The sequence below is a fragment of the Strix aluco genome, chromosome Z (genome assembly GCF_031877795.1).
Source record: "Strix aluco isolate bStrAlu1 chromosome Z, bStrAlu1.hap1, whole genome shotgun sequence".
NCBI classification, from domain to species: Eukaryota; Metazoa; Chordata; class Aves; order Strigiformes; family Strigidae; genus Strix; species Strix aluco.
Window position 1 is genome coordinate 95,689,104 of NC_133971.1, and position 16,344 is coordinate 95,705,447.

At 48.3% G+C, this 16,344-nt stretch overlaps 1 protein-coding gene across 14 annotated transcripts in view; it reads right to left on the reverse strand.

Annotated features, from left to right (window-relative positions):
* LOC141918134 (transcription factor 4) overlaps window positions 1-16,344 on the reverse strand; it is a 239,365-nt gene that overhangs the window by 58,295 nt on the left and 164,726 nt on the right. The window contains exon 1 of one of the 14 annotated variants that reach the window (XM_074812214.1): window positions 10,686-10,906. The exons of 12 other annotated variants lie outside the window; for them this stretch is intronic. In XM_074812214.1, coding sequence (XP_074668315.1) covers window positions 10,686-10,856 — 171 coding nt within the window. In that variant the 5' untranslated portion in view covers window positions 10,857-10,906. Of the gene's footprint in view, window positions 1-10,685; window positions 10,907-16,344 lie in introns of those variants that run through there. One more of the 14 variants, XM_074812212.1, reaches the window with a different exon arrangement.

Sequence of the window (16,344 nt, forward strand, 5' to 3'; positions counted from 1 at the left end):
CCACTTCTCTGGCCAACGGGAAGGGAATCGAACCCTTAACCAAACCCTTCAACCAAACCCTTCAACCAAAATCCATCAACCAAACCCTTCAACCAAAATCCATCAACCAAACCTTCAACCAAAACCCTTCAACCTTCCAACCGTTCTGAAGGAAGCACCAGAGAGGGACATTTTCAAACCTCCCACCTGCGTGCTCCTAACTGCAAACACACCAGCACACACATGAAAGTCTGTGTTTACAATTCCCTTTTTTTTTTTTTGCAAGTAAGAGTCCTGGGATCTCCTCCAGCTGGGAGCTTTAGTATGCACAGATTTAAGCACATGAATATTTCCAATGAAGCCACCGCACGCGTGTACGTGCTTACGGGAATCTGGTCTACGTCTTACTGGAGATTAAAAAACAACAAAAAAAAGCCCTTTTTCTGCACATGACAGCTCGACTAAGTACTCAATACCTTATAAAATTGCACTGGGTGACCAGGACATCAGGCTGGACACCAAGATGTTACAAACCGTGCAAGTCCAGAAGCACATAGGTAATATTTAAGACACCCATTCAAGGCGATTCAGAAATGCGAGGACTGAGCCAGCAGCCCAGTTGTCACGGTTCGCTCTTTCCGCAGTAAACTTTCTGAACTTCCCCAAAATATTTTTCATTAGAGAACAGTCGTGCTTTGAAAGCATTTATAATCTGCTTGTAAACAAAAAAAATGTAAACGCTGGGGCTGTTGTGGTGCTGGAGCCGGGCTGGGGCTCGCAGGGACCACACATCCCTGCATCCCGGCCAGCGCCCAGCGCTGTACGGGGGCAGGCACAGGCTATTCCCCCTGGATTGAGGACTTTGTCCCATGAAACTAAAAATGCTGTGATTTCCTCCCAGATCAAATAGAGGACACAAAAAGGATGGTTTAACATGGCGTGATTTTATGTACTAGATCTTTCGTTCCTTTTTTTTTTCCCCCCCTCCCTAGCACAGTAAAAGTTGCCATGAAAAATAGTTCAGGCTATAAATAAGACACCAAGACACTGAAAGCAAATTACCATCCTATGAGTTAATAGCATACCAAATTAAAGACCTCAGTCTAGATCTTTTGAAGATCTACAACTGCAACCTCAAAACTGTGGCAGATCTCTGCATGCAATCGGAGCAGCAGAACTTATTTTGTATTCCGGCTTCCACAGATCTGTGTGTGTGGCTCAGGCAGCGAGGGGGATTATCAGAAACAGGCTTCTGCCAGAAGTGATCAGTACAGAGCTGTCTATACATGTGTAATTTTATTTTCCCCTACAAGGTGCCCTCTCTTGGCTTTGGCAGAATCAACAGCCCTTCTTCACGAGACAGATGTGTGCTGGCACCGCGCTCGCAGATTCGTTAACCAGGGGAGATGCTGCTCCCCAGGAATGGCGGGGGGGGGTGGTGGTGGTGTATTTATTTCTTCACGATGCTGAAGCAGAGTATTATCCTACAGTTCCTACGACTGTTCTGAATATGAATTCTCTGTAATCACAAAGATGCTGAGCAGTGACCACCTCCACCGCCTTGCTGATCAGAAGCAACCCCCCCCTCTAATACATGTGTCACTGGTGTGAGAAAGGGTGGGCTGAGGAGAAAAAAGGAGAAAGAAAAAGAAAAAAAAAAAAAAGATCATCCCAACAGATGGTGCCTACTGGCCACCAGGACCTGGGACCAGTCACCTTGCACCCAAACTCTGCCTGAAGTAGATTAGCACAGAAGCGTTGTATTCTAAGGAACCACTGAAAACACCATGTATTTAACTTCTGAAATGACCAACAGTTCGTCAAATACTAAGTGAGGAAGTCAAACAAAAAACCATCCCCACCATTTGCAGCTGTTCTCCTGATAAAGACAACAACCAGCAAGTTTTTGTCCTGGAGACGGTTTTTATTTATGAGTTAGAGCTCTCAAACAGTGGGAAAGAAAAAATGGTATTACACGTGGTGAGGAACCTTGTCTGGGAGCAGCCGGGCACGCAGGCAGCGGGGTCCTGGCCCCCACACCCCAGAAACTCCCCTGCACCCCCCGCGAGGGGTCGTGGGACCGCGCGTGGGCTCCTGGCCATCCCCGTCAGGCAACGGCTGCGTTTCATTATGTGACTGCTGGGAAGCGGGATGGCTCTCCCGAAGCAACCCGCATCAGCTTTTGTTATTTCAGTTTTCGGTGCTACCCCCGTCTCTTTTTCAGGTGTTCAAAGGCGCAAAAAAAAAAAAAAAAAAAAAAAAAAAAAAAAATCAGTTTTGCATCCCAGCAGCTGCCACCACGCGGAGCCTCGCAGCTGTCCCCGTTCCCAAACCACACACGGGGACGTGCTGCAAACGTAACGGGCTGGGGGGGGGAAGATGGCTGAGCCACACTTATCCCGCCCTTCGCCGGCCAAACTTCCCGCAGGACCGGCACCGGGAGCACGGGGCTGGCTCCTAACGGGCTCCGGTGCCGAACCGTGCCGTGCCAGCCCGCTCTAAGCACCAGCAAGGTTTAAAACAGCAAGGAATACATTTGGTTTTCTGGTTGCATCCCCCCTCCCTCCCCTCTGCCACAGCTGAGGAATCTTTTTTCATGCTGGAAATAGCGTTAATTCTGAAAAATCTCGAGTCCAACAGCCACCGCAAGATTGAGGATGGATTTATGCGAGCGTTGCGCTGCGAAGCTGGAGGGGATGTAAGAGAGACGCGATACGTATCAGGTGTTCAGAAATCACAGGAATTCAAATCGTTCTGTAACTCAAAATGTGTAATTGTCTAAGCACCTCAACCAACCACCACTTAAAAGACATTGATAGCTTAATCATTTCTTCTTCAACTCTTATATCCTACCTATTTTACGTGGGGGTAGAGCAACGTTTCAGAGCAGCTGAACTGGAATATTTCTTAATTCTTGTTCCCAACAACCAAATTAAAGACTGTAAGAAGCAGAGAGCACAATAACAAGTATTTAGCTAAAACACAGAAAAGAAGAGGGAAAAATAGGTAAGCCCTGGGAGGGAAGGCGACGATGGGCTCCTGGGCTGGCACCCGAGCGTCTCCTCGGGACGGCGGCATCCGGGAGGCTCCGGGATCAGCGGGGAAAAACACACCAGCACGCTTCCAACTGCACCAAAGCAGCACTTGGCAGCAGTTGTATTAAAGCAGTTTTAGCCTTACCTAGCTGGGATTCTCACCTAGATTAATGCTCTCTGCTGCTCATCACACAAATCCTTTGAAAACTACAGGCTCTCGTTGTGTGCAATTCGTTCCACACGCAAACACCTTTATCTGCGCTTTTATTTGCTCGCGGGGACCTCGTGCAGCAGGTATCAGAGAGTACTACCCCTCTCCCTGTATTTGCATTTTTTTTTTTTTTTTTCCCCTCGAAGCTGCCTAAGATTTTTGAAAGCCTGTTAATCACTTGACTGCAAGAACAAGCTACTGCAAGAAGCAAACCTGCGCTTTAAACGCACCCGTGGCCCCACGCAGCCCTCTCCCCCGTGATGACAGGTGCACTAACCACCATGTGCTGGGCAAGCAACTTTTTCCCTCCGATTTGGCAGTTTAGCTTCATAATGCCATGAGGCACGTAAACATTTCTGCAATTTAGAGTTGAAAGTCAGTAAAATAACGGGGTGCAGAACTTTGCTTTTTTTCATTTTTTAAGTCATACATTTGATTATTTTAATCACGTCAGTACTTCACTGAATGGGTTTAAATATGCATGTTACATCAATTTGGTTTGTTTTATTCATTAGAAAGCCATTGAGTAATTCAGCATTATTCTTTTTTGGAAGAAAAAAAAAAAAAAAGGGGGGGGGTGGTTACTAAACACACTGCACAAGACCTTTTCCATGAGGTTGTCCTTGAGGGACGAGTTATTTGTGCACTGTGTCTCCCGGGAGGTACGACTGCTGCTCTCCTGGATTTCAGGGGAAAAAAAGAAACCCAACCTATAGGGCTAATAACAGAATTTAATAACGATGATTCACCAGATGCTGGATAAACTCCTTTAACTGCAATTACGGAAGGCCCCTTCGAGAGCAAAGCGCTATTTTTAAAGCAGGAAGATTTGTGTTTTCACTGCGGACATCCCTTTGTCAGGGCTGCGGCCGGCGCGCACCGATGCTGCTCTGCCGTCCCTGCCGAGGTGAAAAAGCCCCATCAAAACGCTGGCGGGGATCCCTCCCGTCCCCTCTGCCCCCGCGGGCAGCACCCGCCTCCGCTCCTGCCTCCCCGGGGGGCGAGGGACCCCTCTTCTCCTCTTCAGCTGCTTTTCATTACCCCGAGAGCAGCCCGCGGTTTAAAGAACAATTTCATCCTGTGCACATGAGTTCTCACACCAGTCCCACTCCTGTGCAGACACCTAATAAAGCTCTGCAGGTGTATGAAATTTCCTCTACTCAAACTTCGGGGAGGGTTTTTTTTTTTTTTTCCTTTTTTTTTTTTTTTTTTTTAAAAAAAAAGTATTATTAATTTTATAGGCGAAAGTCCTTATAGCGGAAAGAATTCAAAGCTCAAGCCCCAAACTGCACGCAACAAACTGCAGAGTGTATTTGGATGCGTACGAGTTTAAAATGTAGGTGGAAGATTTGTGCTCTGCACGCTGTATTTCACGTGGACACCTCCGCCTGGGAAAAAACCGACAGCATCTAGAGCCAAAGCTGGGCCTTAGGAAACCAGGCAACCCCCAGCACAAAAGGACAAATCCCTCAAGACCAAAGGGCTGATTCTGCGCCTCCTGCAGCCAAATTCCAACTTTAAAAGTCCCTTTAACTTACAGGAGATAACGCTGCAATGATACTTGCTCAGGAAAACCAACAACAACAACAAAAAAACCCACACACGGAAAAAAACAAACGCAGAAACAAACAGCTCCCCCTCCCCAAAAAACCCAACCCAAGGTACTTACAAACGAAGATGCATAAATTCAGTAAGTTGAGAAAAGCAAGACCTGCCCTGAATTTTGGGGGAGAAGCGTTTCCCAGTGAAACGTATGCTTTGGGATTTCTGGATGATTCTGACTTGCTATGCCAGAACAAAGCTGGATGCTAAATATTTTGAGATACCTGCTGAGGTCTGAGAAAGCCGTCTCCACACTGAACCCCGAGAGACTTACAGAAACTTTTTAATGAGCCTGAGAATTTCTCCACCGTAAAAAGGAGCACAACAGAGCGAGAGATCATTTCTGACGTAATGTTCTCAGCTATCCGGGATGGCAGATCTTTTGATTAACCAAACAATAATAAATACAAACACTTTTGAGACGAAAACACTGGGCACACACTAGCCAATGTTTGTTAAATACGGCTTCTGGCTGTACAGGAGATTATTTTCAGCAGAAGCGCATGATGATTTTTATTAGCGTTGGCAATGACATATTAAAATACAGTTATGTGGCAGTGGAATTTTGAAAGGATGATTTTAAGGGGAAAAGAAAGGAAAAGCCAGGCAAAGGAAGGGCAATTGGGAGCAGGTACCCTGTGCCGGCAGCAGTTTCCCACAGTATTTCAGCCTGGCTGCAGAGAGGCTGCCCCAGCCCGTGCTACCTTCCCCACCGAGCTGCACCGCCGTCACCTTTCCCACCACCCCGCCAGGCTGCAAAACTTCAAAGGCCGGGGGGGGGGGGAAAAAAAAAAAGAAAAAAAAGAAAAAAAAAGTTCCATTAGCAACACAGTATCATAAAATCAGAAACTGGCCAACGTGGGGTAAAATATTCACTTTTCAAAATAAATTCCCCATGCAAAAGAGCCAAATCCCATGTCTCCAAAGTGCCACGGCAATTTTACAGTAAACCAAGTCTAATGCAAACCAGATTTATACTGAAACAGGAAACAAACAATTCTTCTGCACAATTTCCTGTAGATCAATTGGAAAGGTATTTAAAGACTGCACCAGCCATTAGATCTTTTGTTAACCCCCCCAGCCCTGCCCACAAAAAAGCAGCTCGTAATATACACTATTATAAGATGTCAACACCCTACCATCATTTTCCATGTCTACCATCAATCTATAACCAAATAAAATAAAATTCTATTTATAATTTCTTTTTGAGAAAAAGCCCCACCATAATAATTTCCAAACTGGCACAGATGAAGAGGTGAAGTTCACTTGTGATCAGCATATGCAAAGCATATTTAAAACTAAGATTCAACGTAACATCCTGCAAGAATACTAAAGCTTTAATAATTCCTAAAATATTTCAGCAAAATTCCAGCTTTGCAAACACGAGGCCACTCATATTTCCATCACGTACAACGGGGCAGAAAGCGATCAGACCTGCCAAGTGTAAATTTTAATTCAATAGTGAGGTATCCTGACCCTTAAAAACAGGGCTACAGTTATTTCTGCAAACTCAAAAGATGCAGAATAAATCTGTTTTCTCTCCCGTCCCTTCCTCCAGAATGTAAAACACAAACCCACTGATTGTGTCAGAATGTGTGTGTATGTATAGGTTTAGGTATACAGCTGGAATTTCCAGAATTTTGTTTTCTTGTTATCAGTAGGGAGCCTGCAAGATTATATTAATTTAGGATATAAACACACAGCCCTTCCGTAAACCCCACAAATACTAGAAAAGTCTTCTAGATATTCCGGCTTTTACTCCCAATCCTGAAAAGCTGGAGCATTTCTATATGCACACGTATATACCTCCACAGATGGATTTCAAATCATGCAGCCCCAGCTACCCGTATGTGGATGCAATTTGATGAAGGAGTTGTAAATTTAGCCCTACTCGTTACAAAATCTATCCCTACACTTCGGAAATAGTTTAAAGTACCTTGTAACTTTTGCTAATAAATATGTTTTTATGATCTGCGTGTCAGTACTCCACAATATTCCCAGCGAATGAAACGCTGACGTTTCTTTAAACAAAGATGAGCCATAAACATCACGCTGAATTACTGCCGGTTCAGCCAGAAGGGTGCAAGTACAAGGGTCTCTCTCAGTTCGATTTGGAGATTTCTTCCTCCTCGGGCTCAAAAAGAAAACTTTCTCCGCGCCGTTCCCAGAGCGACGCCAGCCTCGTGCCATTCACAACTCCTCACTTGTCATTATTAAGCGTGGTACATGGAATTATTACACTCTTTGGCCTAGCCTATTAGCAGGAATGATACCATGGAGCATTCATCTTCATCTAGGAACTTTATGGAGTTGAAAAGCTTTATAATAAGAATAGCAGACAGAATGTAAACAGGAAAAACTCATTAGCATTTACTTTTTGTGATTTGATGACTTGACAAATAACTATTTCAAAACAACTAGTTTGAGAGATGGGTTGAAGCTTGTTAGGATAAAGCAAAAAGAGCAATTACAATAATTATAGGTTTCCCTATATGATTTAACACATGCGCATGGTGGGAGCTGATGATGTGATCTTAAGATACCATTAAAAGAAAATTTTGCCACTTTTGGTTTTCATTTCCATTTGCAATAATTTCTGCTTTATAGTTCCATGCATTTCAATAGATTGTCTATGACCAAATAATACTTTATTAAAATCTCGGGGAGATGCAATGGAAAAGAAGCAATGCTGAAAATCAAGTTTAGACAGCAATCCTGCAGCCACCCCCTTCCAGGTGATGTGCATACCCTAAAATATCACCCACATCTCGGGTAACAAGCAGCAAGGCTTCGGGGAAAAAATGGCTCTTGTCTCACTGCTTCCAACAGAATCCAAGCGTTCATCTAGTTAATCACTGTTAACGGTGCGCACACTTCTAAACTCCTTTGCTAAAATGTCTTTTTTATAGTATTTTAGGGAAAAAAGGTGAATCAAGAGCCCAACATGACACCATCAGTGTGATCACCAAGCACTAGCTTATCTTCACACTCTGTTATTTGACACTGGCAGGTTTGCTATCGCTTTACGATTTTCTAAAATAAATATCCTCTATCGCAAGAGATGTGAAGGAAAAGATTTCTTACCGATGAACATCAGTAAATAGTTAAAGGCAAAAAGTGCTCTCCCATAGAGTAAGCTCTCCTAAAACGCCCTGCGAGCGAGGAAAAAAAAAAAGCAAGTTGCAGAAAACATGTTCTGCAAAGCTTGCGTTTATGGCAGTTGAATTTTTTTCCAGCCATTTTTTGTGACTCCTGTACCCAACTGCACTCCTCTTCCCACAGCAACTTCGATTCAGAGGGCTTTGGAATGATTTTGCATTTTTTTCTTCTTTTGTTTATTCCCAGGGAAGACCTGCTTCCGCTGCCTGCTCGCAGTTCAGAGAGTTCAAACTGAATTTAAACAAGTAATTGACTTGTCACTGGGAAAAAAAAAAAAAAGGGGGGGGGGGGGAAGGAAGGAATTCAGAACTTTGTCTTTCCTGCACAAGGAAACTTGTGCGAGACAGAGCAGCCCCTGCTCTGCTCCAACAACTGGGCGAGAGCCGTGCAGCCCCAAGAGCGGCGGGTCCTTTCGACGAGGCGTTGAACAATTAATGCATGGCATCCCCGCTCTCCGCACGCTGCCTGGCACCGCATCAAGAGCTGCACAATGCGGAACCGGAGCCAGAACAATGCCGGCTCTATAAAACACAAAAATCTGCTTGTCAAGTGGACGCAGAAATACTTTCTCGCCCCCCCTCCCCGCAGCCTGCCTTCCCAAAGGCTGCGGTGCCGGCCTCGTCCCCCCGCTCCCGCGGCTCCCGGGGTCTTTTCCCCGCGCCCCGGGAATGCCGGAGCGGGCACCGCTGCCAGGGCTGCCCGTCCCCCCGACCCTCGCCCCTCTCTTTGTGCTCTCCCAGCAGCGCCGAGGCCGCGTTGGCTTTTCACCAGCACCTTCCCCCGGTGCTCAGAAATAACATCTCCCGTGACGGAGCCACCCTGGGTTTTTACGAGCTCCCACCTTCTGAAAAACACAAAGAAGAGGGGAAAAGGCCTGGCAAGCCGAGGGGGGTTTCTCAGCCCTCTGATGTCATATTCTGCAGTTTTATGTAAGTACGACAGGCGGCTGGCACGACCGGGCGGCATCACGGCCTCAGCGTCCCCAGCCGCGGTGCCACGGCCCGTGGGGCCGCTCGCCACGCAGGCCGGGCCTCTGGCTTTCTAGTTACTTCAAAAAAAAAAAAAAAAAAAACTAAAAAAGAAACCGACACCAAATATACAATTAGAACGAAGGGAAAAAAAAAACCCCACACCCCAAAACAAAAGGAAAACCCCAGCTCCCACCCCCACGTCGCTCGTCAAGCACGCCATCTCGCCCCCCGCAAGAAAAATCCCAAAAATGAAGTTGGGCGAAGTGTGGAAAATTGTTTACCGGAGCGCTGCCGCTGCGCCAGCGCTGTGCAGCGCTGCTTCCTGCTCGCAGGCTGCCGTCGCCAGGATTTTATTACTTACTGAGGATGAATAGCAGCGTTTAGGAACTTTTTCTTTTAAAGCTGGTGAGGCCGGCTGGCCCTGCCATGCATGGGAATGTCAGGTAGGCTTTAGGGGTAGCCTTAAGAGCTCTGGAATAGGAATAACTAATGTAAAAAATTTTTAAAAAAATATATATAAAAAAAGCGCCCTGCATTAAATGAATGAAAATTTATTTGGGGCATTTTAATGATTTGAAATCTATTGTTTTTTCCTGCGCAGATTTCCCTCCGTTTACTACCCACGTCCTGCATCACCGCAACGTATCATTTGCAAAACATTCAAACCAAGAGACGAGGCCCACAGCTCTCGCCAGCAATATTTAACGACGACGACAACAAAAAAAATCTCAGTTATTCAACCAGATGTTCATTCAGGAGAGCGGCTTTCCGTCCGCAACCACTGGAGCTGGGGGAGCAGAGCCTGCCCAGGGCACACATGCCGACACATCCCCACGCGCCCGGGCAGGGGAATTCAGTTTGCTCCATCCCCTCCGTCCCAAGTGGGCCCGGGTTTAAACTCCAGCAGTTCCCTTCTGGCCTAACTACGCCGCCCTGATTGGGATCAGATGAAACGAAAAGTTGAAAGAACAGAGACTGGAGCAGTTTGCGCAGCCCGCTCCCCCCCACGCGCTGCCCTCCCTCTTCCCAGCATTTCCAAATTTTATTTTCCTCTCCCTTCAAGCAACAGTTCCCCTCCTTACCTCGCCCTTCCCCCTCCCCCCAAATATTTTAAAATATACTGAAATACTTTTCCTTCTCAAGACCCAGCCAGAGAAAAAAAATAAACCTCCAGATGGCAAGTATAAACCTTCTGCTGGGGTTATGCACAAAATACCAGACACTTTTTTTTTTTTCTTAAATAAAGTGTTTCTGTTGGAAGGGGGGGAAAAGAAAAAAAAAAAAAAAAAAAAGAAGGACCGAAGTCAGACGGCAGAGACAAGTCACTACAATGCGGGCGGGAATGGGGCTTTTTTTTTTCCCCCCTCATTTTCCGTTATTTTACGGGCACTTTTTGAGGAGGGCTCCCAGCCCCACGCTGGCCCCGCGGGGGCTACTAAGTGCCCGCCGGTTCCGCGGCCGCGCAGCCCCGCTCCGCTCCCACCCTCCTTCTTTATTTTTTTTTCCCCCCTTTGCGCTATTTTGACTTCCCCCCAAACTTTTAATCCCGAGTGTACTGATTATTTTTAAAAAAGCAAGCGAAGAAAAACCACCCCCCCCCACCCCCAGCCCTCCTTCCAGGCCGGCCGGGGGCCCCTGGCAGCGCGGCGCGGAGGGGCGCGGAGGATGCTCGTTCCCGCCACCATAAAACTTGTCCCAATTACACCTTTAATTACAGCGCCAGCTTACCGCTTTCCCATTATAGTAGTACATCAAAGAGTTGCCGCCCATGCCGGGGATCGTGTATGCGCAGTACATGGTCCCGCCGCCGCCGTCCCCCTCCGCTCCCGCTCGCGGAACTTTTATTTCAAACTCGCTCTCCCTTTTTTCACAACAATTCCTCCACTCGCATGTTCCCATCTGGCCGGGCCAGGCGCGCTCAATATGCAAAGCAGGGCGAGACCATTCGCCGCGCGGGGGCGGAGGCTGCGCGCCCCCCCCCCCCACCCCACCCCCCCCCTTTTCCCTTCAACCTCCCGCCCCGCACCCGCGCACCGCCCCGCGCCCGCGCACGCTCCCCGCCGGCCGCCCGCGGGGCCGCGGAGCCGGGGCCCATTACCGAGCGGAATACAAATGCGCTTAATTACCTCCCCCTCTCCCTCGCCCGCTCCCTCGCTCTCTCCTTTTTTTTTTTTTCTTCCCTTTTTTTTCCTTTTTTTTTTTCTTTTTTTTTCCTCTTTTTTTTTTCTTCCTTTTTTTTTTTTTTTTTTTGTTTTAATTTGATTAAAAAGCGAGTGGCAGGAAGGGAATCGTATGATGCACATCTAATAACTCCGCCATCTGTCCGTGCTGCTGGCGCGCTCCCAGCATTGTGCGCAGCTGCCGCGGCCCGCCCGCGCCCCGCGCAGCCCCGCGCAGCCCCCCCCCCCTCCCCATTTATTTTTTTTTTTTTAGTGTCTTTTAGCTAATAAACATCCCGAGCGGTGCTGACAGCCCCCCCTCCCGCTCTAACAACAGCGGGGGGGTAACGAGGGGGGGTTAATGGAAGGGGGGGGGGGATGGATGGCTGACACCCCCCCATCGGGCCTCCTTGCCAAACCCCGCGCATCACAGGAAAAGGGGGGGCCCCTGGGAATCGCTCCCAAATGCAACTCAATCATTTGCATACACCGAAGCAAATGCCACCCGAGCATGCAGCCGGGCTCCGCTTTAATAATTCAAAGCCCCGGTTTCCTTACTCCTCGCCGCGGGAACGCACCGCATACAGTATTAATCGGCGACAAAGGGACGGTGATGTCAACTCCGAGCTGTCGTCTTGGGCGACGACGGGCAAAGTTTCCTTCTTTCAGACTTTCCAGCCGGATCCATCAGCGGGCCTGCGCGCGCCGCCGCGAGGGGGGAAAGCGGAGCCGAGCTTTATCGAACTCCCTTGTTCCGCGTTGCTTCGGGAGGTCCCCGGAGGTTTGGGTAAACAGTACTTGAATTATAATCACACATTTCATTCAAATTTCATGCTTTGAGGATTTTTTTTTTTTTTTCCTCATTAGAACGGTTGGTTGTCAATCTGACAAGATCACATTTGTAACCTTTAAACCACCCTCAGCGTAGAATACAGAAGGCCAAAAATCCCAACTACGACAGGTCAACGTGCAACAAAACGCTCCACCAGAAAGGGAGAGAAAACTCCTCAAACCCCGGGGGCTTCCCGCAGACGGGCAGGACATTCACCCACCAGTAAATCTACTTGAGAGACCTAACCCTCCTACAAATGTCGGTATTAACGCTCCAGAGGTGAAAAATAACAAAGTGCTTTGATCATCTCTCAAAAAACCCCCTTCTGGTGTTTTTAATACACGCCTAGAAATCAAGCCCGTTCTTCCCTCCTGCGTTTGCAAACTGCAAAATACGGTATTGTCTTTCTTAATAAAAGCTGTAGTTTCACAGCTCCACACAAAGTTATACAACTAGCATTACATTTTAGCACAAAATTTTACCACAAAATGAGATTGGATGGACCTTTAAATCATCTAACTTAATCACCTTCCTGCCACGGAGACAATCCCCGAACTCCAGCAGAATAAGCTTTTTCTGACTGGCACGAGGGAATTCTAAAAATAATTCTAAAAATTTCACGTGGCGGCGTCTATAGATCACGGAAACGGAGAGCGACCCGCGACTCTGAAAAGCAATCCTCGAATCGTGACCAATGTGTCATGGAAATGACTGCAGATGATTTCAGTTTGTTTTCTGCAACCTCGGAGTGGGGAACGGTCCAACTTAATTTGGATCCTGGCGCTTTCATTCTCCTGAATGGGAAAAATTCGGGATAAATATACCGTACGCGCCTCGGTAAGAAGTTAACGCGGTTTGCAGGGAGTAAGCCCGTAACTACACCATCATTTTCAACACATGACAATAAAAATTAATTACTTTACCATATCATATTTGCATTTGACACATACATGGAGATAACTTTAATATATTTTCCTGCCTCGCTCGGGAACCTGTCATTATCCCGGATATTTTTCCTTTTTGCTTTTTCAGAAATAGAAATGTCTATATCTGACATAAAATTCATACTAACAGCAGCCAGGAGTACTATCAGAGAGACACCAACGGCATGGAGGGCTCTGAAATGACGCAGGGCAAGGTGATGTTCATCCTCTGGCACCCCCCCCCGGACTCCCTGCACCCCTCAAACCCAGCACACCCCCATTTTTTGGCACGCCGGCATGGCCCGAGCTGGACTCTTGGCTAACAGGAGCCCATCGATTAAAAGAGCAAATTGCTGAAAATATAAGGGGAGTTATCTGACGAGAAGCAGCCTTTTTAAAAAATTAAAATCTTTGTTGGCGTTTTCATCTCCAAACGCAGCGCTCTGGGAATTTGCATCTGGCCGCAGCGTAGCCACGGCGGGGGCTTTCGCTGAACCGGGCAAAAGCGATTGTTCCGCGCTGGGTTTTGCTAGGCTGGGTTTTGCTGGAGAGCCAAGCCCCCTGGCAAAGGCCGGGATGTGCCGCCGGGATTCAGCCCCGGGTGTGAGGGTGCGGGGAGGGGGGCACGGTGCAGGTGCAGCTGTGGGGGACCCCCCGCAGACCCCCCGCGCTTGCATCTGTGCTGCTGAGCAGCTCCCCCCCCCTTCTCACTCCCCACACACCCACCCTTGCCACACGTGATGACGTCCCGGCCTTCGTCTCAGAAGGAGGGATGTTTGGCAGCGGGGAAGACGCTGAAGAAGAGGAGGGACGTGGGGACAGCGTGTCCCACCGCCCCGTGCCGCTACCGGCCACCAAGCGAGGAGGAGCAGCTTCCCCGCCGTCCTGTCTAAGCACGGCCCAAAAGGAACTTGTTGTCCACGTGAAGGCTCAAGGAGGAATATTTAAACCTTTGGTTTTGGTAAAAATGGTGGTGTGCTGTACCTGAGGGAACGGCGCCAACAGGCAGGGGACTTGAGAGCACCTAAAACCTAACAGATGCATAAAATGCTCCGGTAACGCGTTAATTCAGCGCCTTCTGCGTTAGGCATCGTTCTTTCAGCATCTTTAGGTCACAAGGCTGATCAGGTGTAACTTAACCACGTGCTTATGGTATAAATACATTCCCCAAACGCGACACAGGTCAATATGTCACCTCCGTAGCACGACATGGCAAGCGCGGGACGCGCGGGGACGTGGCCATGTTGTCACAATCCACTTACTTTAGCGTTATCCAAATTAATAAGTTCTTTTACAACCTTCCTGTTGCATTTTCCCTTTGCACCACTGGTCACCCTGGCCCAGCCACGCAGGCAAGGTATGGGCAGAGAAACCAGGTGGGGCTGCCTAGAAATAATCAGTGCTGGGATTTTGTGCTATAATTCCAATGTTTTGGTAGATATATACCAAATTTCTTCCATTCTCCCCTCACTTCTCTCCTGTTAGATCCCAGCAGCAAATTCCAGAAGAGGGTGAGGAAATATTTGAGAAATCCAAGAAAAAGGACAGAAAGGTGGGTCTGCAGCTCCTGCAGGAAACCATCTCTCTTGGCCCAGGAGGGGAGGAAGGAGGGAGTGAGTCCCTGCTGTTCCAGCAAGATTTTTAAGACAAGAGAATTTGGAAAGGGCCTCATCCTGTGAGCTGCTGAGCCCCCTCCACGGTGAACCGGGGGTGCTGCAATGGCCAGTGTTGTGACGGAGCAGCTCCACCACGGGCACGTGCCGTGTCTGGAAAGGGACCTTCCAGAAGGTCACGGCAAAAGGATGCGGGAAGGGAGGGACGGCCCCCACGTTCCTGCCGCTGCCAGGAACAAGAGGAGCAAGGAAAGGGAAGCTATCCGCTGGACGGCAAGCTGGCAGCCACAGGCTGAACCAAATAACGGTAAAATATCCAGCAAGATGACTAAAATAGCCAGTACTCCTCTAAGGCTGGGTCATGTGGATAATCTCATCCTTCTTACACAAATCCTGGAGTGTAGTTATTAAAACGGACCCACCGGGGGTGGAGAAGAGGCTCTGAACACCCAGATGTGAAGAATTTGCCCCAGCTGTGGCGTTTTGCCCCAGCTGAGCGACCGGGACCTCCGCTCAGACGGCCCGTGAAGACGCGTCCAACCTTGCGTCCCACCAGCCTTTTCCACCCAGCTTCTCTCTCCTATTTAAGGAAAAGAGAGAAGCAAACCTCAGCTCTGCTCCCCAAAGCCGAGTCTATTTTAGGAGATGCCAGAGCTGAGCTTAAAGGTTTCTTCAACTCCCCTGCTAAGTACCTGCGTGGGGCTGGTGGCAGCAGAGCTCGGCCAGGGCCGGGCCCCAGTGCTGCTGACGGGAGGGGACACAAACCCAACGGCAGAAAGCTCCTTTGGGTGCTGGATAAGCAGGAGACCGAGTTGCACCATATTTACCTTACACAGACATGAAGATGGGACACGTTTTTGGTAGGGCGTGCCGTGGCCATTTTCTGGTCTTGGTTTTGGAGGATCCCAAACCCAGTTGGATCAACCCGCTGAGCTCTAGACGATGTAATTTGTAAATGCCACTTTTGTAACTACTGCAGCTAAAGGTAACACTTATTCTCCAATGGTTTTGTACATTAATATTCTCTCCTTCCTCCCTAGGAAGAGGTTCACATTCAGATACTTGTGCACCATAGACTGAATACAGTATAAATATCTAATTATACAGATGCTATATGAATAAATCAGATCCTAAAAGCCACAGTCTCTAAAAAGCTACTTTAAACCAGCCAAATGTGGATACAGCTGCTTTAATATTATAGACTACCTATTGATGGCAATCCTCATCAACCCAATAATCCTCCGCTTTGTTTCCAGGCTTGTCTGCCAGGAGGAAGCAAACCTTGTTCCCAGCACTGAACTAGCTCCTCTCTTTCTCGTTAAGGGGACAAACTCCAGGAGATGATTTAACTGGGTGCAGCTCAGGGGGTGGCCCCGACGGTTGGTTATTTCCCCAGAGAGCCTGGACCGCAGGCGGCAGCGCCTCAGCCTGCTCTGAGGGAGTCGGGACTGACCCGGAGAGCACCCACGGCCACGCCGGTGGGGAATTTTCAAAGCATGTCAGCCAAAATGCATTCACAAGTTTCTTTCTAAACGGCCCTGGTCGGTCAGACGTGACTCGTGGGTGTCAGGATGAGTGTCAATCCCACCAAAGTCTTGTTGGTTTGGGTGTACCGAGCGCGTTCGACGTTCCAGAGCAGGTCGGAAGGAAATCGCCCTTTCTGCAGCGGCTGATTCGGTGACCTAATTGCACGCGCTCCTGTTCTTGCACTGCCAAACACCAACTAATCGGCCCAAGTGGGTGCTGGGACTGAGGTTGGAAGCCGGGAATATGGCAAAAGAGTTCATCTGAGATTGCCAGAATAAACCATAGAACATCTCTGCAAGCATCCGCCAAGTTTAATCTGTAAAACATCAAACT